General features: G+C 36.3%; 1 protein-coding gene across 1 annotated transcript in view; it reads left to right on the forward strand.

The window, feature by feature from the left end:
* dhrsx (dehydrogenase/reductase (SDR family) X-linked) overlaps positions 1–16,535 on the forward strand; it is a 62,986-nt gene extending 46,451 nt beyond the window's left edge. The window contains exons 5-8 of the mRNA XM_081362574.1: positions 1,000–1,101; positions 2,678–2,885; positions 7,239–7,446; positions 14,415–16,535. Of these exons, the coding sequence (XP_081218700.1) occupies positions 1,000–1,101; positions 2,678–2,885; positions 7,239–7,446; positions 14,415–14,597 (701 nt within the window). The 3' untranslated portion in view covers positions 14,598–16,535. The remainder of the gene's footprint in view (positions 1–999; positions 1,102–2,677; positions 2,886–7,238; positions 7,447–14,414) is intronic.
* Positions 16,536–23,207: the final 6,672 nt, after the last annotated feature.

The following is a 23,207-nucleotide window of genomic DNA, read 5'->3' on the forward strand; positions in this document are numbered from 1 at the left end:
TCATTTTTTGTGCTTACCAGGTTGTGTGCTTTTCAGAATTGAATTGAATTGAATATGTCTTTTAAATTCCAATTAATTTACTGGTTTTGTATTGGTTGATTTTGCATTGTGCAAACAAGATGCATAAGTGCAATTCAGATTTTAATGTAAGGCAGTAAAATTTAAGTGAAATTCAAGGAAACAAGGAAATTCCTCTTTTTCATATAAGAAAAGCTAAAATTTTCAAAACAACTTCAATATTTTGGCTTGACAAAGCCTACATTTTGAAGAAAGTCTGTAAAGGGATAGTTAACCCAAAAAAAAAAAAAAAAAAAGATTCTGTAATTATTTACTCACTATCATGTCGTTCTAAACCTGTCTTTCTTCTGTGAAAAAATATATATATTTTGGGAAATGTCTCTGTACTTTTTGTTTGTTTGTTTTGTTTTTTTTACAATGGAGGCCAATAGTAACCAAATCTGTTTAATTATCTTCTTTTGTTTTGTAGAAGACAGAAAGGCATACAGGTTTGAAACAACATGAGGTGAGTAAATAATGGCAGAAGTTTTAGTTTTTGGGTGAACTATTCCTTTAAGTTTTAAGGGTTATATTGTTTAATTTGAATTGCAGTTCAGTATATTCACCTTCCAGCTTTTCAGAATTCCTACATTAAAGGGATAGTTCATCCAAAAATGAAAATTACCCCATGATTTACTCACCCTCTAGCCTTTCTAGGTGTTATATTACACCTAGAAATATACAGTTATATTACAAAATGTCCTGGCTCTTCCAAGCTTTTTAATGGCAGTGAATGGAGGATGATTTTTTTTAAGCCAAAAAAGTGCATCCATCCATGATAAAAGTAATCTATTCGGGTCCATGGGGTTAATAAAGGCCTTCTGAAGCGAAGCTATGCATTTGGAAGGTAAAACATTTTTGGGTGAATTATCCCTTTAATTTTCTGCATTTCCTCTCATAGGTGCTGCTTTAGTACTGATTTTGTAATCTGTTTGCTTTCAGTGGAGTTCATGTACCTGGATTTGGCCTCTTTGACATCTGTGCGGCAGTTTGTCCAGAGATATAAAGCCACAGGTTTGCCACTACACGTCCTTGTCAATAATGGTATGTAAATTCCTGAATTCCTCTAGCATTAGGCAATTTCCCCCCTTAAAATGTATCATTGGACCACAGCAATTGTGCTGTATTATTTATTATTATTGTCATATTTGTAGTGTCTAACATTTTTAAATGTTTATATTTATATTTCATATTTTGTGTTTTCATATTTATTTATTTAATGATTTAAAGAATTCTTATTAACAATAAACAAAATTTTACAGCGTTTATTACACTAGGTTAATATAAATGTTTATATTGTATAGATAGATTTCACATTATATGTATTAAAATTAAAATTAATGTATAATGAACAAACATGAAATGCATGAAAATTGCTGTTCAGTGTTAGTTCATGATACCTAATGCATTAACTTGTAAAGTCTTAACTGTAAAGTGTTACCTATTTATAATTTATAGGTTGCCTCCTATAAACGGGCTTAAAATCTCTTGCGTCCTCCTAAGCTCGCTCTGTTGGACATGTCTGGTCTGTGTCCTGAGGGCCTTAGGGGTTGTTTGTTTTAACTGAATGACTTTTATTTAGAAGCCTGCCCGAGGGAATGTCTCAAAATGACAGGAACAGTCAAACACTGTCCTCTCCCTAACCGAGAGAATTAATAATTCACGCTCCCCTTTTCCTGTTTGTTCTCTATGGCGTACACCCCTGCCTTCTGATGCCAGCTGATGGGTCATCATATTTGTGCCACCCCGTTAAGGGTCTAATGATGCCGAAAGGTCAACGCTTGACCCCTCTAGTGCTCTGGCTGGACAGGACACTGCATGTGTCTGAGGAAGAGTCGAGGGACATTGATTCTCTCTTCAGAGAACATGGATCGATAAAATTAGGATTCGTTAGGTTCAACTTTCCAGTGTGAGTGTAATTAAAAAACGTACTGTTTAATGTTCATTTAATATGCTGAGGACATTTTTATAATCCTGATTATTGTTTTCTCCAGCGAACTGAGCTGTAATTCTGTTAAGAGCAAAATAATGATGAAACATGTTTTCAAGAGCAGAGGCTTATTCCCGCATGAATGCTGGTGCTCAATCTCGGCCAGGGTTTTAAACCAGATTACATCCATTTAATATTGGGATTCACCAACTTTAATTATCTTGTGGTCGCTCTTTATAAAGACATAGAAGTGCATTTTTGTAGAAGGGTATGTTTATGTGTGAATGTGACGCATGATGATCTTCACATCTTTTCATTTTCTTCTCAGCGAGAACATGAATTAAGCAGAAAGAGGCACATTAAGAACTTTAATGGAGGAAATGGTTATTCGCTTGTTCAGTTTCATATGAAGACATCTCTGATATCATTCTCTGTGTGTGTTAAAAGCCGTTCAAAAAGATGTGAATCAATAAACCAGCAATACTTAATTCACGGTATTCAGAGAGCTGCATGCAGTACAATGTTCTCAGAGCGCATTTTCATTGCTTTTCAAAACAGTGACTCAGAAATGACTCATGAGTCATTTTTAAGGTGTGAATACTTGATCAAGCATAGTAGGATTCTTCCTGGTGTCCTGCATATTCTGTTTGTTCATAATATATCAGCAATGATGTTCCTTTATGTATGCAGCTGGTGTTATGCTTGTTCCGGAGAGGAGAACAGAGGATGGATTTGAGCTACACTTTGGGCTAAACTACCTGGGCCATTTCCTGTTGGCCAACCTGTTGTTAGATGTCCTGAGGAAGTCAGGCAAACCTGGGAAATGTTCCCGAATAGTTATTATGTCTTCAGCTACCCATTATGGAGGAAGATTAACTCTGGATGACTTGCAGGGAAGGTTAGAGCTTTACTGTATTACACTTGAGATTCTTTTCTTACCTCAAGCCTTTTTGTGAATGGAAGGGATGAATTGATGCATAATTGAATAGACGAAGATTTAATTTTCCTACTTGTTTTTTTTAAATCAAATTTTATTCCATATTGTTTGGCACCACTGCTGAATCTAGTTCTACATGCAACAGTTATAAAAATTTTATGTTCTATTTTTGCAGTCTGAATTCTGAATTTATTCTGAATTGTCTACTCTGACTGCACACACGAACAAAAACATACAACACATTCCCCTTTTCCACCAAAAAAGAACTGGTTCGGAACTGGTGCTGGTTCAAAGTTGGTTCAACTTGCGAACCTTCTCAGAACCTGTTTGTTTTTCCACTGACTAGAGAGCCCAGTGAACGACGTCCTTACGTCACTGTGTACGTTGCCATAGGCTACGTCTTAGCTTCCCTAGAAATGCTTGCGCCAACTTCAAGCATAACAATTACAATGGCGGACTACATCGTATTTCTGCAAATGTTTCTCCTGGCATTGCGATCCTATATTGGGGTCAGAAGAAGATGTTTAGAACACATTTGTGCTGCTCGTCTGGATTACTATAGACGGAGGTTACGTTCGAGAAGAAGTTCGACAATAACCAAGCCCCGACGTAAGCATGACGTGGTAAAAGAACGGTTCTAGTCCAGCAAAGAGATGGTGCCGCTTTGGAACCATTTTTCCTGGCCGAGAACCGGTTCTTTGGCTGTCGAAACACAAAGAACTGGTTCGCAATTAGGCACCGGCTCCGAACCAGCACCAGCACTGCCTTGGTGGAAAAGGGGTAACAGTCATTGTAGTCATATTAAAACCAGTATGTTTTTTTTTCAAACAATACACTCACTGAATCCACCGGTTACTGAATTAAGATCTCACTTTTCATTACTCATTCCCAACTGAGAACCGTTACCGTGTTGTTTGTGCTGTGGACTATATTATGAAATTCAGTTTGTGAGACTTAATCTGCATAATTACCTGCTTGTTAAATAATAATAATTAAAAAAAAAACTTGACACATGTTTAAAAAAATAGTATTGTTCAAACAAAAAATAAAAAAGTTTTTGAGAGGGTGAATTATTATTATTATTATTATTTTTTTTATTTTTTTTGTCTATTTAGCTTATTTTAATGCTTGTTTTGTCTTGTCATAATTCATTTTAAGTTATCATGAGGCACACTAGTGGGCCCCGGCCCCCTGGTTGAGAACCTCTGGCATAAACAGAGTTGTGTAAGAAAAATGAATATATTAGTTATATTAGGTATATTGCATGATATATCAGTAAAATCGTAGGTGGAGTTTCACTTTGTGCATCGAGGGGTGAAAAAAAAGAAGCCTAAATGCTTATTGTGTGCAAATATGAAAACAATAGGCTATAAAAATTATTTTGAGACAAACACCTTATTTTCCACTATATAGTATCTATACAAATATACAACACTTTTACTCAGAGGATACAAAATAAAAGCTTACCTGATGCAGAAGTAGCTGTTTTCTCCCCCAACTTGCTTAGATTTCAACTATCTGATCAACTATCAACTATCTTGGCCTACAATTTAGCTTGACTCCTTGCGAAGTATTGTAAATTGCCACACACTTTTAAACTCTGGAAAAGAATGCATGCGAAAATTTAAAAATATATGACTATTTTAGGTTTCAATATGGTTTCAATATGTAAAATAATTTAGCCTTCATTTTATGACTCTGCACATTAAAGTAATAAGATTAGATAAAAGTGTGTTGGTTTTTTTCACCACTTAGACTAATGCTGCATTCACACCATGTTGTAATTACCGTAGTTTCAAGATAACAACACATGACGTTCTACTTGGAGGTGTTCACGTCCTCGGACTGGGAATTATGCGTTTCTGTGGCAACACTATCAAAGCCTAAAATAATCTACAAGCTCTGTAAGGATGTGAACGCTTTTTACAAGTTGATATCTCGTAATTACTTGAACGCACCTTAAACAAATATCCACCACAAAACTCCAGCTTATAGGTATAATGGTTCAATAAATATTGGCTATTAAATGCTCATATACATTTAAATTATATTTGCCATCACCACTTATAATGGGTGGCTGAAATGAAGGCGCACGGCGATGTAAACAAAACAAAATAGTATTTTAATTGTAAATGCAAACAAGGAAACATGCAGGAGATAAACTTGGAGACATGGAATAGAACAACCACTCCAACATAGACGTAAAACAATCCAGGACAAAGAATTGACAGAAACTGAGGGCAGAGTACTTAAGAACAGAGGGCAAACAAATGAGCTAATGAGTTCATTAACAAGGGACAGGTGATTGAGATGAATCAATGAAACACTTGGAAAACTGGATCAACGGAAAATGAGTGAAATAGAAAGTGAACACAATGAAAACAAAGACAAAACATAACCCTGACACACTCACTTAAACTGTTTTTAGCAGATCTCAAACTGAATGTTCATTCATACGGTACATTATAATGTTGTGATGCCTAAATAATTGCTTTTAGTTTATTTAGACAAAAAAATATATATATATATAAAATATCGTATTTTAACAATTTATTACCAAGTATAGAGTATTTGGCCATTTAACAGTCGAAATAATATTGACTTGTCTGTATTAGCTGGAATTTTAATATTGGTGCATCCTTAACATTCTTAAAAGGCGAAAATATGTGTCTCATATTAAACACAGATCTTCCTGTAGTGCAGATCAGTTCATACTGTCCTATTTATTCCTCAAAATATTACCACTGTTCTAACCTATTTTTCTCAGGACTGCTTTTATTGCTTTTCAATCTTGAGTGTCCTCATCCGTTACTGGAGTAATGTACTGCAACTATTCAAGGACACAGTCGCTATAACATGCAGTGTGATTCAGAGCACTGTTTTATTGATTGACTGAATTCTGCAAAGCCTCCTGGGAGGCAGAAAGGGGGCGGTTATGAGTGTTACAATAAATACTGACAAACAACAAATCTAATACAGCAAACAAGGTGCCCGCTTGCAACTGATGGTGAGTTCTTGTCACGCTGTATGCTAAGTGTGTGTGGTTGGCTCATGCTGTGGGTTGGCACAGAAGATTCCTAATAAATATGTCCTTCAAGGTGAGAGAGGAAGGGGTGGGCGCAAAGACATGCTGGTATAAATAACGGATAAATGAATGATTAGACATGGATTCTTCATTCTAGGGCATTCTAGGACTTCGAAACATGCATAGCCAGGGATAGGCCTTAGTTAAATTAGGACATTTAAGTAGCTTTTATAAACATGCCTTAGAAAAAAAAAAGAATCTGCAGCGGTCACGTGGTACAAGTAGGAGCTCTAAGAAAATTCCCTGCTTAATATTTGAAATTACGAGCTCTACGACGATGTGAACGCTTTTTACAAGTTGAAATCTCGTGATTATGACCGTCTACATGTAAACAACAAAAATGTGAATTTGTGAAAACGGTGACATCATACGTATGTATATTACATGTTCACACATGCGTATTACGTGTTCACAGGGTGTTTCTTGCCAAAGTGACATCGCCAACTACTGGCCTGGCACGGAAAATCAAGCCTTTTGAGTCATTTTCACAGATCCGCGTGGATCAGCTGTTTTTAGTACATCATTGTCGTGTTTGTTTTGTTTATCATTTTTTGCTGTTTGTTTTCTTTAATCAATATTGGCTATTTAATTGTAAAATTGCTCATTTACCAGTTTTTACATTTCAATTATATTTGCCATCATCTACCATGCACTTAAACTGTTAAATGTTCTTCATTTTTAGCCTATTTAAAACTGAGTGTCCATTCAGTACATTATAATGTTGTGATGCTCAAATTCCAATTTCCAGTCGTTATTGTTAATTAAAACTAAAACTATATATATAAAAAAAAGTTTCATTGAAATGGAGCTGAAATAAAATTAAACTAAAATATTAGATGAAAAAAATTAAAAAAGCTATATAGAAATATATAAAAAAAACACGGAAAAAAAGCACATAACACAAAAATTACTAAACCTTTAATATCAAAATTAAAATTAAAATGAAATGAAAATGATTCAAAATACTAATAAACAATGTAATAAGTAAGTAATACCAAATAACGCTGGTTTAATGTTGACTAAAATTCACTGCTGTTCTGAATGATCTGACTTGAACAGCAACACATCAACAAGCACATGCAACAACACATCAACAAGCACATTCTTGTCAAAATGGGTTTGCAAACACAAATTACAGTAAACAACACATTAATGGCTGTTGACACCAAAATAGCTGCATAATTATGCTCAAGGCCTTTCTTTTTTCTCCCGTTGTCTCTCTCCCTCAGGATGTGTTATAGTGCCCATGGTGCATACGCCCAGAGTAAACTGGCCCTGCTGCTGTTCTCCTACCACCTGCAGGACCGGTTGTGGGTCAAAGGAGACCCTGTAACGGTTAATGCAGTGGACCCAGGCATGGTGGACACAGCCTTGTATGAAAATCTGTGTGGCCCGGCCCAGCTAGCTAAGAAGCCTTTCGCTAAACTGCTCTTTAGGGTAAGGGAAATCATTTTGCCCTCTATAAAATCTCATTAGTCAAGTTTACTGGAGGATAATAATTGCCTGTGCATATTTGGACTGCCTTATTTTATTTAAATCGCTTGGCAAACTTTGGAAAGTCAGCCAAACTAGGTCTGAGTCACTAGTGTGATGGTTTATTCAGGCACCTGTCTGTGCTTGGGAGAGAATTCTTGAGGCTTCAGTTTTCACTTGTGTTTGGGTTCATTTTTTATTTTCAATTTTTCTTTTTGTGCCACTGCTATTGACAAGAAGAGATAGGACATAAAATGTACAGCTATCAAGTGGTTGAATTAAAAAATGATATAGAAAAAAAACATCAAATATTTTCATATTATGTGTCATAACTGTTAATTGAACAATATTATAAATCTGTGCTATTTTGTTTAAACAAATAAAACGCACTAGAAACTAAAAACAAAAGTTGTATCAAGATTAAATGGATGTTGTAATAGCCATTGATGCTGATAAGGCTAAATATATAAAAAAAATGCTTGCGTTATAATGCAAAGTATGAAATATATAAATACTATTATTTTGAGATGAATAGTTGATGAGAAAGTCTATAATAGAGTTGGGACAAGTATTAGTTTAGTATTATTGAGATACAATTATAGTTTTCATTCATATTTTGAATACATTTTTGTTTTTATATGTTCCATTTTCATTCAAATCTAAAAAAAAAATCTTGATGTAGTTTTTATAAATTAACTATATATTTTAGCTCTAGTTTTAATTATTTTAGTACATCAAGTTAAACTACATGAAAATAAGAAATGTCGTAAGCTGAAATAAAACAAGTGAAAGATTTTTTTAATATTTTATTTTATTTCAGTTAACATTTATTTCATTTTAAGTAACGAATTTATTTATTTATTTGTTTGTTTGTTTTATTTTAGTAACTATAGTAGCCCTGGGTGGGAGCTCTATTATACGAAAGCCCTTTTAATTTTTGCCTAATCTTTCTCATTAAGTAAGTGCTATATGATTGCAAAAGTAATCTAAAATCTAAAATTAAGCAGAAGCAAGCAACCACAATTAAATATCAGCTGATAAATATCCTATATTGAATGATACTGTTAGAATAAATAACTAATATTATTTAAAATGATAACTGGTATTACTTATTGGTCCCAATATGAAATTGCCTGCTTTTGCATCTAAAACGCATTCAGTTTCATGAGTTCATGAATATTCTCCTTTAGAGACAGCGTGTCAGTGACAAAGGCTGTTGTGAACGGTGCTCTGTTGAATGACAACACTTTATGACAAACCCACCTGCCCCAATATGTTGCAATAAGGTATTGTGACAGTGTGGTGTATCCTGGGAGACACTGTTTTCACTCTCTCTTTTCTTCTTTTCCATCCGTCTGTCTCACCCAATCTCATGGAATTCGTCTTGAAATCGAAAGGTTTGGAGCCGCTATGTCAGGGTGAACAATAATTGGATTTATCTTGTCTCTTTGCTTCAAAGGTGTGTGTGTGTGTGTGTGTGTGTGTGTGTGTGTGTGTGTGTGTGTGTTAATCAGACGTGATTCTTTCATCTTCTTTTAGAATATGTTACACCTCTTGAATTTCAGATAAGTGGAAGAAAATGGTGGCAAGAGTGAAAAAATGAAAATAAAGTAATATAGAGTATACAATTACAAATATACAAATATGTATATGGCATTTGTAGATTTTTAATGTGGTTTCATATTATGCTATATATTATATGCCACCTATACAATAAATACCCATCTGTTTTTGCTCAGTGATGTTTTTTTCCCAGGCTGTTTTACTGTCATCCCATAAATTCAGCTGAGTTCGTGCTGCTAAAAGAGCATTAGAGATGAGCAAACATCTATAAGCAAACAGCAGCATATGATTGTGTTGAACACTCTGTCAGAACATTATATAATAAATTATGTATGAACAACTATCTTTGGTTATGCGCAATAGATAGCAAATGATAACCACAACAATGGCCAGTGACCTTCACCCTTTTCTCAAGGGGAATTATTTGTACTATACAAAAGATAATTCAATGTGTAATCAGTTGAATACAGATGTAATATCCGTGAATCTCGTACCCTTGTTGAGGTGAGGTGTGTTGATATTGATTTATTGTGATAGTTATCAGCACAGCAATATCCTTTTGCAGGGGGCTTAGTTATTTACTTCAGGTTGAGTCACGGGTCATGGCGTCCATTATGTATGCGGCACAGAAATCGCTGTAGAAAACCCAGAAATTATGGGGTTCAGCGAGGATAGTGTGCTTTATGTTTTTAAAAGAAAAGATGACAAATTATGAATGTCTTGAGGGAAAATGTTGTTATGACTAGACAGCCAACAATTTTTTTTAAATAGAAAAGCACACCCGCTGTAGAGAATACAATTTTACTTGGCAAAAAGAAACTGATAGGGAAGGTTTGTCCAAGAGCATTTTCTTTTTTTCTTTTTTTATAAATATAATGAATTGTTTAAATAGGTTTTCTTCCCTGAAAAGGAGTGCTTCCTGTGCACTGTCTGAACACTGAATGTGAATAACATTTCTGAAGTTTAATTTTGGAACTGTCTGTGTTCAATGAAAAAGGGAGATATGACATCTTTCCTGTAAATCAAATGCTCTCTCAAAACTGAAGTATATTTTAAACATATTTTACATTCATGCTGATTGTTTTCCACCAGTTCATTTTCACTGAAAATTCAAGACAATAATGCTTTATATATTAAATAGCCATGTGGTAATGTCTATATTAAGATAACCATGTGAATTATTATGTACACATACAAGGTACTTCATATCTGTTGATTATTTTCCATTTTTATTTGGAACTTGATGAACTTGGATGAAAGAAATACTCAAGTGTTACTTAAGTAACAATTAAGTTTCATAACATTAAGTAATGCATTAAGTATTGCATTTTTACTGCATTTATTAATCCAGGTTAATGTCATTTTACAATTATATTGTTAATTCATGTTGGTTTATAATACTAGTAATGTTCATTTAAACTTGAATATAGTTTATCCTTAAACTTGAAATGTATTAGTACATGTAAATTTTGACATTAATCTAGATTAATAAAAGCTGTAAATGTATTAATCTTTATGTCCTGTTAGCTATATAACTAATGTTAACGTATATAACCGTAGAGTGTGCAGTGTTATCAGATTTACATAAAATATCATATGCATGATAAATGGCATTCAAAAAACAACAAAAGATTCTAAATATTAAAATGAATCATATATAACGAATAGTTCTGGTCTTGATTGGCTGAGCTGCCCCTAACTTTTAGAAAATCTCTTCAAACTGTGGCTTCTTGCTTTATTATGAAACATTGCTTTCACTAAGTTCTAATTGGTTGAGCCATTTGAAACGGTTGTAAAATAGTCCATTGAGTTCTATATTAATTCTATATGCAGCATCTCGTCAACCATAATTATTTATATATATATATATATATATATATATATATATATATATATATATATATATATATATATATATATATATATATTTTTTTTTTTTTTTTTTTTTTTTTTTTTTGCAGTTTACTATCACTCACATGTGTAAATAATGTAAAGTAGTCCTTCATAATGATAGGCATATGTAGCCATACTGTGTATATATATATATACAGTATATCACTGCAAAATCTACTGGTTGACACATTTCTACCATTGTGCGGTATACCGTCTGTAAATTTTGTGTCCATCCCTATTAAACAGTATATAAAAATGTTGAGTCTTTCTAAAGCGCAGCTGTTGCTCCATTTGCCCTTAAGCACACTCTCCCCGTATGTTCCAAGACTAACAGCTCTAAGAGAGAAGCTTTTCTCACACTCTTTGTGATGTATTGATTCAGCTCAGTATAGAGAAACCTTGTGGCTCCTGTAGTTTAATCCAAATTCCCTCAGACGAAAGAGATCTAGAAAATAGAAAAACAGTGTTCAGCCCCAATTGCCTGGCCTCAAAGAGAGGCGTTTGAAGTGCAGAATCTGGCACCAGTGTTAGAGAAGATTGGCTGTCCAGTGTAATTGATCCGTCTGGAGGTCATAGTCCAACTGACCATCTGCATATCAATCTCACCAACTGTGCAGCCCAACTTTTAGATCTTCTGATGTGGAAGCAAGCCATAACATTTGCAATTAGAAGGCTAATTTTAATAATTAACCATGGCAGTTGGAAAGCATCACGTGTGTAAACATGAGGCAAGAGTCACATGTGGAAGTGTAAGTGTATTAGGACCGACAACAAAATAATTTTCAATTGAATTACATGATTAGCTAGCTTGCAAGAAATACAATATATGAATATTTGAAACAAATGAAGACAACAAAAATTTGACAGTGTTGTGGCAGGCAAGTAATGCATTCAATAGACATTACAAAAAGTCAGTATATTCCAGTTCTTGCAACCCATCTACACTTGTTTTATAATTATTGTTGGTTTATTTAAACATGCACTAAATGGAAATATTTGGCCATTGTGTCATATCAGACTTTCTTGCCAGCAATTTGCATCAAGAGCACAAGATTTTGAGACAGTTTGGGATAGTTCACCTAAAAAATAACATTGTCATTATTTACTCACTGTCATGTCGTTTCAAACCTGTATCTTCTGTGGAACAAAAAAAAAAATCTCAAAATATCATCTTATTTATTTTTAGAGAGTCATGCAGGTTTGGAACGACATGAAAATTCTGTCATTAAAGGGATACTTCACCTCTGGAAAGATGAATGTGTATTTAAAATAGGTCATTTATGTAGAAGAAATGTGAAATTATTTTTGAATTTGGAGCTTTCTAGACTAAGAAAAGCCAGAAAATGTATTTTTGGCTTATGTGGATGAAAGACAACAACTCCCAGAATGCACTTGCTTCGCTGCCCTAGGAGGCCACTCCCAAGCCACACCTACCGGTAAGAGAGGGCAGTTGAAAACAACAAAGCTAAGCTACTAGCGAGTCTCCGTGATGAGTTTGCCCTGGATTTCGAGATCGCCCAAAATGTCCGGGATTCGGCTTTTGCATTCTACATTCATCGCCATTCGTCATGAATTCGACGGCATTCATCATGTTTACTGTGGCGAGCAGGACGAGGCTGAGGGGCGCGGGAGAATGGTGTCTCGCATCTCTCACGGAGGAGCGGGAATTTTCTTAGCAATGTTAAAACGCACATCAACCGATCACTTGTTTAGCGTTCATGTAAACACTACATTCAGATTCACCAATCGTAATGAATTCAGCTAGATTGAAACAAAAGGTGTGCATGTAAACAATGAATGGCAACCGCAGAAAGCAAAAGCCGAATCCCGGACATTTTGGACGATCTCGACGGCTGGACATGTCCGGAAAAAAGAGGATGGCATTGGAAATCAAACGCACTGGCACTGATCTGTGATAGGTCTGTTAGCGCATTAGGTCCAACCCCCTATGGGCGGGTTTGAAAAGGTGGGAACTAGTGCTTGTAGTCTCAACAGAAATCCGCCCCTCTTACAATTCCTCCGAGAATGACGCAAAATGACGATTTTTGTGTCATTGTGGGAGGAAGTGTAAGAGGTAAATATGGATTTCTCCCGTCTCAGGGGAAAATGAGAGAGTGTTGCACAACCATTCAAAGTATGACTGGGTTTCTAACAATGCAAAGCTTAATGCAAATGGGTGGAGTGTTCCTTTAATCACTCTATCCCTTTAAGCTTTTAAAAACACTTATTGCTCTGTTTCGTTCAAGTCTGTTCCAACTTGCTGTTTTTGAATGTGTCTTGTGTGAACGGGACACATTCTTATTCCCTGGCTTGCAAAAGCTGGTGGGGAATTTATGCCCGGGCCATTTTTTTTTTTATAGATTATTTTTTTATTAATTAATTGTAATATTGAAGTTATTCTTCATACCAGTAAGCACTGTTTCTGAATTCCCTGAAATGCCTTGATTATAGTCTTGAGTTTTCTTCTAGGAACGTAGACGTCACAGTATTCCTCATTTAAATAATTCCTGCCCAAGGCATACGCAAAAATAAGTGGGGCAAAGCCTGGTTGCGTTAGTTGAACCTATTGAATGTTATGGTAAGGGATGTGATCATTCTGAAACATGCACAGAGTGTTACTGACAGACTGGCAAGAGAGGTGCTGCCACAATGTAAAAAAAAAAAAAAAAAAAATGTTTTTTGAACATAGTAGACCCAAAAAAAAAAAAAAAAATCAAGACTTTGTAAAAGGGCATAATATGGCCTATGTATTATGTACAAATATATATACATATTAAATATTCAAAATATAATAAATTAAAATATTAAAAACAATATAAATTAACATTAACCTACATTAGAGGTCTCCAATCACTATCCTGCAGTTTATCGCCAATCCTAATTAAACACGCCTGAACCAGCTTATCAAGAACTTCAGAAATGCAAGAAACTTCCAGGCAAGTTTAGGGAGGTTGGAGCTAAACTCTACAGGACATTGGCCCCCCAGAAGCGGGATTGGACACACCTGACCTAATAAATGCTGAGAAAAAAAAAGTCAATTGTTCATTCATGATACCTAATTCACTGACTAGTGATAACAAATTAATCCTTGTTCTAAAGTGTTAAAGTTCCCAAATGACAAATTGACAGTTCTATACAGATACAATATACAGTATTTGTTTTCAGCCAGTATATTTACCAAAGCAACTGCAACTTACAAGACGTATAAGTGGCAATTACCAGAGCTTGCAGCTAAGGATATATGTCAAGTGCTAGGGTAAGATTTCAAGTGCCAAGAAGAACACTACAGAACAAATAAAAGAACACTATAACAACTGCAAACACGCACAAGGAATGTTGTGATTGCTGTCACGTACAAGGATGAGCGAAGTAAAGAGACTAGCAGGAATGCAAAATTAGGATTTTTGTTCCAGGAAATATACTTAATGTGCCCACAGCTGTGTGTGACTTCATCTCTGATTCCTGTCCATCCACAGACGCCTGCAGAAGGAGCATCCACAGCTATCTACGCTGCAGCTGCCTCTGAGCTCGAGGGGATCGGAGGACTGTATCTGTACAACGGTCGTAAGACGGAGTCTTCAGCGCTGTCTTATGATGAGCGGCTGCAAACCAAGTTGTGGAAAGAAAGCTGTGCTCTTGTGGGTCTCCAAAAGGCCTGAGATAACATCAACACTGAGCTCCTGATCACAGAGACCTTGGCTCTCAACTTCAGAAAACGTCCACCTTAAAAAGATTCAACCTCTTGCCATAAGTTAGTTTAGTATCCCTGTTTTCAAATTTTTCATTCTCTGAAACCGTCCCTTGGTCTTTAAACCATCTCGTTACCATTTAGTGTTCACACAAGCCATCCTTTAAGGTCTTGAAGACTTTACCTCAACAATACATGACCAATACTAACAAGTGCACTGTTTTCCAACCTAAAACCTCTCTCTTCCTCCACTTCTTCTCACTTGGGAACTTTCTAAACACTTTGGTTTTCCTGAACTAAGCAAATAAAACAATGATTTTGACTAATAATCTACTATTTTGTGCTCGGCTAAGCCTTTTCGAGTGCTTAATGAATCAGGACCGTCACAATGGCTGTTCCACTGATTTTCCTTTGGAATCCGTCAACAGACTAAAGACAATCGAAGGATAACATGATTAAATGTGAAATGTCAAGCTCTCTAAACTGGGCAAATACCAGCCTATCTCTGTTTATTCTCTTCGTTACCACGCTGGGATTTTATGTCTTTCTTTGTTAGTATAGTTGAATATCTGCAGTGGCTCCTACATTGGGTTATTCCATCCATCAGTCAGTGTCATTCCTCCCTCTGCCTACCACATCTAATTTTCTAAAAACAAACTGTAGAAAGGCTAAGGGGGAAAAACATTTGTCTGGCTAAGCCCTTCATTTTTCATTCCTCCACTGTGCAATTTGCAAATGTTGTGTTTTAAATCTTCCACAAAAGAGACGGCTGCCCTCATGTCAGGTGCCTCACCTTCATCCACCTTGTTTCTCCCCAAGGGAAATATTTCACCCAACTGTTCTGTTCGTGACTGTGACGTGCTTTGAATTTGTGATTCCAATGTGTAATTATGTGGTTGTGGTGTCCTTTTTTTTTTTATCTTGCTTCTGAGCAGACAATGAAACATAAACATCTAAAATATGTGCACTTTTTTTTTATGTTGAGTCTTAACTTTTAAATATATTCCAGCTATTATTATTATTATTATTATTATTATTTAATAGATATTTATCCAAGGTCAGTGTGCAATTGCAAAACACCTGATTGAGTCTTGAAATAATGGAGATTTTTCCAATATGAGATGTTGCTTCATAAATATCAATATATAAAAGTACTGTAAAATGAGTTACTTTCTACCTGCTGGTGTCTGTAACAACTCTGAGGTGTTGTCTCGACTTTGGCTGCTTTGGATAAAGTGCTACTTTGACCTGTTAAATTCTAATTTAAATGTACTGGTGTCAAAATGTGCCTGTCATTTGTGTGTTTTATGTGGTGTCAGTCATGAAGTTGACCAAATGCATTCCCATTCAGACATTCCAGCATCTCCCAAATAATTCTGTTCCTTTTCTTTATAGTACAATGAACAGGATATGAAGCTTTTGGGTGAATGAGAGACAATTGCTTTTGAGAATTTGCTTTTATCATCGCCTAGTTTTGCTCATGGTACTGTAATTATGCACTAATTGAAGTGCTGCTGTATTATAATGTATTTAGCATTATAGGAAGTGTAATTAACTTCCATGCACTGATAATAATGATCCAATAGATTAATTATATGGTTGTGACAGAAATAAATTCATAATATTTGGAGGCACCAAATGGTTGACGATAAACGAATCGAGAAACAGTCTCAGTACAAAATGTGTAAAGAGGATTTTGCGTACTTAGCTCCTCAGCCACATGCACTGTGAATGAGCCCAATGTTTCTGTCATTTGTGTGTGAAAGAGAGGGATAAAGATGGAGAAAAGAGTGGAGCATTATCTTGCCAGGAGACTCTGAAGTGTCTCATCTTCAGCTCTTGTAGAAAACAGAGTAAATGATGTTCTCTTCTAAGGCTCTTGTCTAAATAAAAACACTGATTTCCCTTGTTGCAGTAGCTGTTTTTTCCCCCTGCCTAATGTTCTGCTAATGGTGAAGTGTAAACGAAAAAGTGAGATGTAAAATCCAATTTATGTCGTGTGGGTTTTAAAAATTGGGCAGAGCCGGTGAATTGCCATTTCAAGGACACAGAGCAGAAGACATACGATCTACGTGCTCTGTTAACTTGAATGGAATAAAAAGGGCTACTTTTATCCAGGCATTTCATTACAATTTTTTCAAGTTCTGTCATGAACTTCATAGTCGCATGTAGGAATAATAATATGTGAAAGTGTTGATTTATTTATTTTTTTTAAGTAATAGTTGTACGTTTTGCTTTTCAATCATTGTCTATGTAAAGTACCCATGAAACATGGAAACCCAACGTGTGTGTGTGTGTGTGTGTGTGTGTGTGTGTGTGTGTGTGTGTGTGTGTGTGTGTGTGTGTGTGTGTGTGTGTGTGTGTGTGTGTGTGTGTGTGTGTGTGTGTGTGTGTGTGTGTGTGTGTGAGAGAGAGAGAGAGAGAGAGAGAGAGAGAGAGAGATGGAGACCTGAAATCCACTACAGGAGCAGATGACTCATTTTAGGTTTTTCTGTTATGAATGCCTTTGGCAGTTTGTGGGACATCCATCTCAAGCACATGCACTGATATGCAAGACTCACCTCACTCACATATTTAAATACTAACACATTTGATTGCTTTTTAAGTGATACTTTTAAAATCGAGCCCTTGCTGATCAGTTGTATGCTTCTAATTTTAAACCTATTCCTCCCAAACAAATTCTTCAAGCATCAATGATTCTATTGATTTTTATTCCATATAATCAATGTAGTGTAGTGTCTGGACCCATCAGACACACAATTATTCATTATAGTTAATGAATAATAGACCAAACCCCCTCGCCCAAAAAGCAAACTATGTGTTAGAGTTCTGTGGACAACCCCCGAAGAGCAACTAACCCCCCCAAAAAACGCAAAACAGGCCTCTGGTCACCATAGCAGAAAAGCCATTTACAACCAAAAGGAATGTGGAAAAAGTAACTCTCAGTCCATTTCCCTAATGAAACACACATAATGCATGAAAGAGACTCTTTCCATTAATTCATAAGCAAACCTTCTATGAATGAACATGCATATCTCCAGGACATTGTGTATGAGTATTACTGTCTTATTGTGTCTTTTGTATTGTATACTGTTTTATGCATTTTTTATGATAGAACCACTAGTTAATGTAACCTCATCTGTACCATGCATCCTTTCAAAATAATCCTCATTTAATGCCTTAAACATTGGTGTTCATCACCTCCTCATAGCATGCACTGGGTTCTTGTTATATTAATTCAGAGTATGAAGGGACACAAACTGCCAGCCCACTCTCTCTCTCTCTCTCTCTCTCTCTCTCTCTCTCTCTCTCTCTCTCTCTCTCTCTCTCTCTCTCTCTCTCTCTCTCTCTCTCTCTCTCTCTCTCTCTCTCTATATATATATATATATATATATATGATAAGATGCTTTCTTAACTGCTGTTTTCTCATTTTTGGTGTGTGAACCACAAAAAAAAAAAAAAAAAAAAAAAAACTTTGCCATGAGTATGTCTGGGCCGTTACCTTCAGATGACTGTGCCATTAAACCACACATGTTATTATTCAGGTAAGTTGTTATAAACACTTACATTTTTATTTATGCATTTAGCACTCTTTTATCCAAAACGACATAAAATAGAAGAACATAAGCAAAATAAACATAATGGCTATATGTCCAAAATCACATACTCTCTGAGTAGGTACTTCTTTTGAGTAAGTACTCTGAAAGAAAAGTACTTTGTGACATTCTGTAGTATGAATGTTATTCGGTTATATCATGTTGTCATTGTCATCTCACCTATGGTGTCACTTCACTGCTGTTCACGAATATATATATATATATATATATATATATATATATATATATATACACATATACCCTATGCCTATTATATCCTATTGCCTAAGCAATTGTGCTCAAGAAGAAAATATATTTCTGTTTCTGAGTCCCCACGTAGGGTTGCGACCTCTGGGTAGCTTGAACTATGTTGTAATCAGCCCATAATTTTTCTCTGATTTTAGGTGTGGGTTAAGAACAATGCTTATTTGCTTGGAACATCATTCTAGAACTTATACAGTTAATGACATTATTCCACAAACTCACCTTAGCGGTGACCAGCAGGTTCATCAGTATTCCTTTAACTCTATCAGATTTGTCCTTGATCAATCTTCCTGCTCTATTTCACTCTCAATGGGATGGATATGTGATATGTGCAGAAAGCCGTTGTCTTATCCATAAATCTCTGATTAGTTTCCAAAGCCACATTAGCGTGTAAAGGAGTGTGTCTGTGTATGCGCTTGACTTGATCCCTGTTCCCCTGATCCATGTTTTCCTGGATGGCTATCTCTAATTTATCACTGTCACAGACTTGCCAGGGCTTGTCACACTTTGCCCATCACTCTATGGCCTCTGTGGTGCTCCGGTTTGTGCCCCATAGTGTCTGGAATCCAGCATTTAGACTCCCTATTCTGATCCTTATCTGAGCCTGTTTTTTTTTTCCCATCTGACATATACTGTTCATTTTGTCTGCTTGATAAAAGAGTTACACATGGGCAGGTAAGTAGCCCGGCTGAATCTAATCAATTGGTGGACCATCACCATCAACTGGTGGATAGCCCTCTGTCCACCAAATGAGTGAATTCCTGACCTCTGTTGTTTTGAAGACAAACTATAATCTGAACATTTAGAGCAACAGTTTCTCCTAATAACCCAATTATTTCAGTGCCAGTCCTCTCTCGGTAAAAACTACACAAAAAACTACATAAAAATACACAAGCTGCTTTTACATGGAAAGGGGAATCTCCACAACCACCACAAATGTGCAGCATCCATCTGGATGATGCAACGGCAGCCATACTGCGCCAGAACGCCCACCACACACCAGCTTACTGGTGGAGAGGAGACAGTGATGAAGCCAATCAGTATATGGGGATGATTAGGAGACCATGATGGACAGGGGCCAAGGGGCAAATTTGGATTTTTAATGACCACAGAGAGTCAGGACCTCGATTTAACGTCTCATCCGGACGGTGCTCGACAGTACAGTGTCCCCGTCACTATACTGGGTTGTTAGGGCCCACACAGACCACAGGGTGAGCGCCCCCTACTGGCCTCACTAACACCTCTTCCAGCAGCAACCTAGTTTTCCCAGGAGGTCTCCAATCCAGGTACTAACCAGGCTCAACCCTGCTTAGCTTCAGTGGGCAACCAGTCTTGGGCTACAGGGTGATATGGCTGCTGGCCAATGCTGGTTACACTCACTTCCCTGAAGTTTTAAAAATAGCATTATCCACTTTTGGGGGGATTTTAGGTTATTTAGAAGTAAAACCTCTTTTTTTAATGAAATGATAAAACAATAACCCTAGATCAGGACATCCTTAAATACAAATGTAAAGGTCTATACTCTGCAATTCTTTTACATTTAGAATTCTTTTTAAACTATATCTTTATCATTATTGCTATAGTCATCATGCTTGGTATGAACAGGCTACTATAAGTTGTTTGATTATAGGAAACTGCTCTGAGATACATGCTGGCTTAAGGGGTGGTGGGAACGTTTTGGAGGTAACAAACACACTGAGGGGGCGCCCCCACACAAATTTTGCTGAGGGATCCTTTAAAAGGGTAGGAGCGGCACTGAATAATGTGTAGGTAAAAAAAAAAAATAGCAATTTGTCCTGTCAAGACAGATCGGGCTCTAATGGGCTCTCTAAATAGGTCTTTGTAATGATATGTCCTCCAGAAAGCTTTCTGCGTACCGGCCGCTGAACTTTGTGTCACTAATCATACAAATCCTCTGCCAGCTCTCCTCTACTTATCCCTCACAGCCTGAGAGACACACCAATCAATGGTTTTGCCAGAAATGGCCTTTTTTTCACCCCTGATCTAAGATCTACTTTTCCTAGTTTCTGGTTAGAATTGTGGTAAGGTATGGCCCTAGATCCAAATAAAAGAGCAATTTTAAGAGCTGTTAGTTCACCACTAAAAGCTCCTGTGCCCCCTTAACAGGCTCCGTGGAAAGGCCTTATCTTCACAAACCAGCAGGCCTACTTAAACCTTGGTAATGCTGTCTCGATAAGCCTCAACATTCAGGCTCTCACTCTTTCCCTCACCCATCCCAACCAAAGCACAGCCATCATCCATATTTAGCAACTCTTAAGAGTCCTTCTGTGATCTCACAAGTGGAGGTACAATGGCATTATCAATTATTCTCTAATTTCACTGAAGAACAAATCTTATACAGACCTTTTGTTCTCAGTGATATTTTTATTTCAGAGCACTCAAACTAACAATTAATGTAATATGACACTTTATAATATGGTTTAACTTCCAGTTTCAGCAGTTAAAATGATCTAATTTAGTAAAATAAGAGAACTCCACTGTACATGGAAATATCCACATTATTTTTTACCATGAGTGGGTGCGGCCATTTGTAACTTGAATGTGCGAGGCCACTGGTTTCACCCGCTTCCAGTTATTTTAGTTGTATGAAAACAGTCTGTTATGCTGCTTGATACTGGTATTTGTTACGATATGAATTTATTATCATAATCCTAAGCACACTGGTTTGTATAACATATTCAGGCTTGTTTTTTTTTAATCCATTTGCAGAAGTTTTAAAGCAATAAATCCAAATCAACAGGCAAAGAGATGGTCAAAGATACTGGTTAGGTTCAGTGAGCAAAATAAACAATCCAAAGAGTTAACCAAGGCAAAAACTGTAATCCAATAAATGTGATATCCAAGAAACAGGCAATAGGTCATAATAAGAAGCAGTCACAATGGCAATGGAACATGGCAATGGAGTGTACATTTTCAAAATGCATTTTTTTACAGTGTAATTTTTAAACAAAATGTCATTACTCAATCTTCCAGTGAAACAACAGACTTCTCTCTGGTGATGTATACCGAACTTCTCCAATTATCTAGTCTGCATATACAGTGCTCCAGCCCTTTCTTACAATCAACTGCAAGTTTGCATTCAGATCTGCCTCCATCCTATCAACAACACAATGGTTAGAATCAAGTCCCCACCCTACATTTTTTACATTTTCGATAAAACGTTTCACTGTATATCATGTAGGCCTATATCACAACAAAGAAGAAAAGATTTCACAACTTCCGTTTCCATGCGAATTTGAATTCCTCAGAAAAGTGTAAACACTGTTGCTAATTTGACGCTAACAAAATATTGCCCCATTTGTTTGAGGTGTCAAGAATTGCCTCATTAGCATGGTTCAGTTAGCCTATTTGCTAACTGTCTATTTGCTAACACTTGCAACCACAGGGTTCACAAGCAATTCACAAGCTTCAACTTTTTTTTTAACAGGTACCCAACCACTAGTCTCAGGCAGAAGACATGTAATTTCGGATCCAAGATTGGCTTCCACAATTTCTTTGCATCAACTTTATTAGAGTGTAGGCAACACCGGTTACAGATAAATGGACTAATGGCTGACAGAGTAGGTTAGTGTCCCTGTGATATAATCAGTAGCGGGATCTTTTGAGAAATCTCTTTTTGCCTGCAAGGATGGGGGCCAATGAAAAAAATAATAATTCTTCAAAAGTACTCAAAAAATGAAAATGCTGTCAATATTTTGTTACCCTCATGTCATGCCCAAACCCTTTGTTTATATTAAAAAAAAAAAAGTTTTTTTTTTTTTTGGAGAATCATTATGGAGCCTTTTCCATACAACATTTCAGCAACCATATCTGTCAACCTACAAAAATTATAAATAAAAATACCAGAAGCCATTGGCTGTATTGAGTTTTCTGAAGCTGTGCAATAGCTTTCTGTGTGGAACATACTAGAATTTAAGGCATTTTTCACTAATGTACGGTGACCGGGAGGGGACATGTTCGGTTCACTTATTTTTGTTGTGGCCACAACATATAAACTCGTGGGAACGTGATATTAAGTCGTGGGAACGTCATAATATCTCGTGGGAACGTCATAATATCTCGTGGGAACGTCATATTAAGTCGTGGCCACGAGATCATTTTGTTGAGGTAACGACATCATTATGTCGTGGCCACGCGATGCAAAGTCGTGGCCTCGAGATCATATGTTGAGGGAACGATATATTTTTCTCGTGGCCACGAGATCATTTTGTTGAGGTAACGACATCATTATGTCGTGGCCACGCGTTGAGGGAGCCACAGCGGCCAATACTGTAACCGTACCATAGACTGGGCTACAGCAGAGATGGAGATGACAGAAGAAATAACATTTTACTTTAAATTAGGAATGTCATATAAAGATATAGTGCGGTCTTTGGCATTAAGACATGGGTACGTTATAAAGATAAGCGCATTCTTAGACTTTTTTTGTCGCACGCATATTTAGGGACCGTCTCAAAATTACATGCGATATTGGCATAAACATTTCTAACTTCAATAGCATTTGAAGACATTGACTTACAGTCATAAAACCAACTGTACACTGTTCACCCAGGTCTCATGTATGATGCACACCTTTTAGATTTTTGATATTTATGACAATAAACTGCTAAATCATATGCAAATATTGTAGGCCTATTTCACTACTGCCACATACCTGACACCTAGATGAACAATGTAGGCTACAGTTGGTTTTATGACTG

The sequence above is a fragment of the Scardinius erythrophthalmus genome (assembly GCF_964197995.2).
Source record: "Scardinius erythrophthalmus genome assembly, chromosome: 3".
Taxonomy (NCBI): Eukaryota; Metazoa; Chordata; class Actinopteri; order Cypriniformes; family Leuciscidae; genus Scardinius; species Scardinius erythrophthalmus.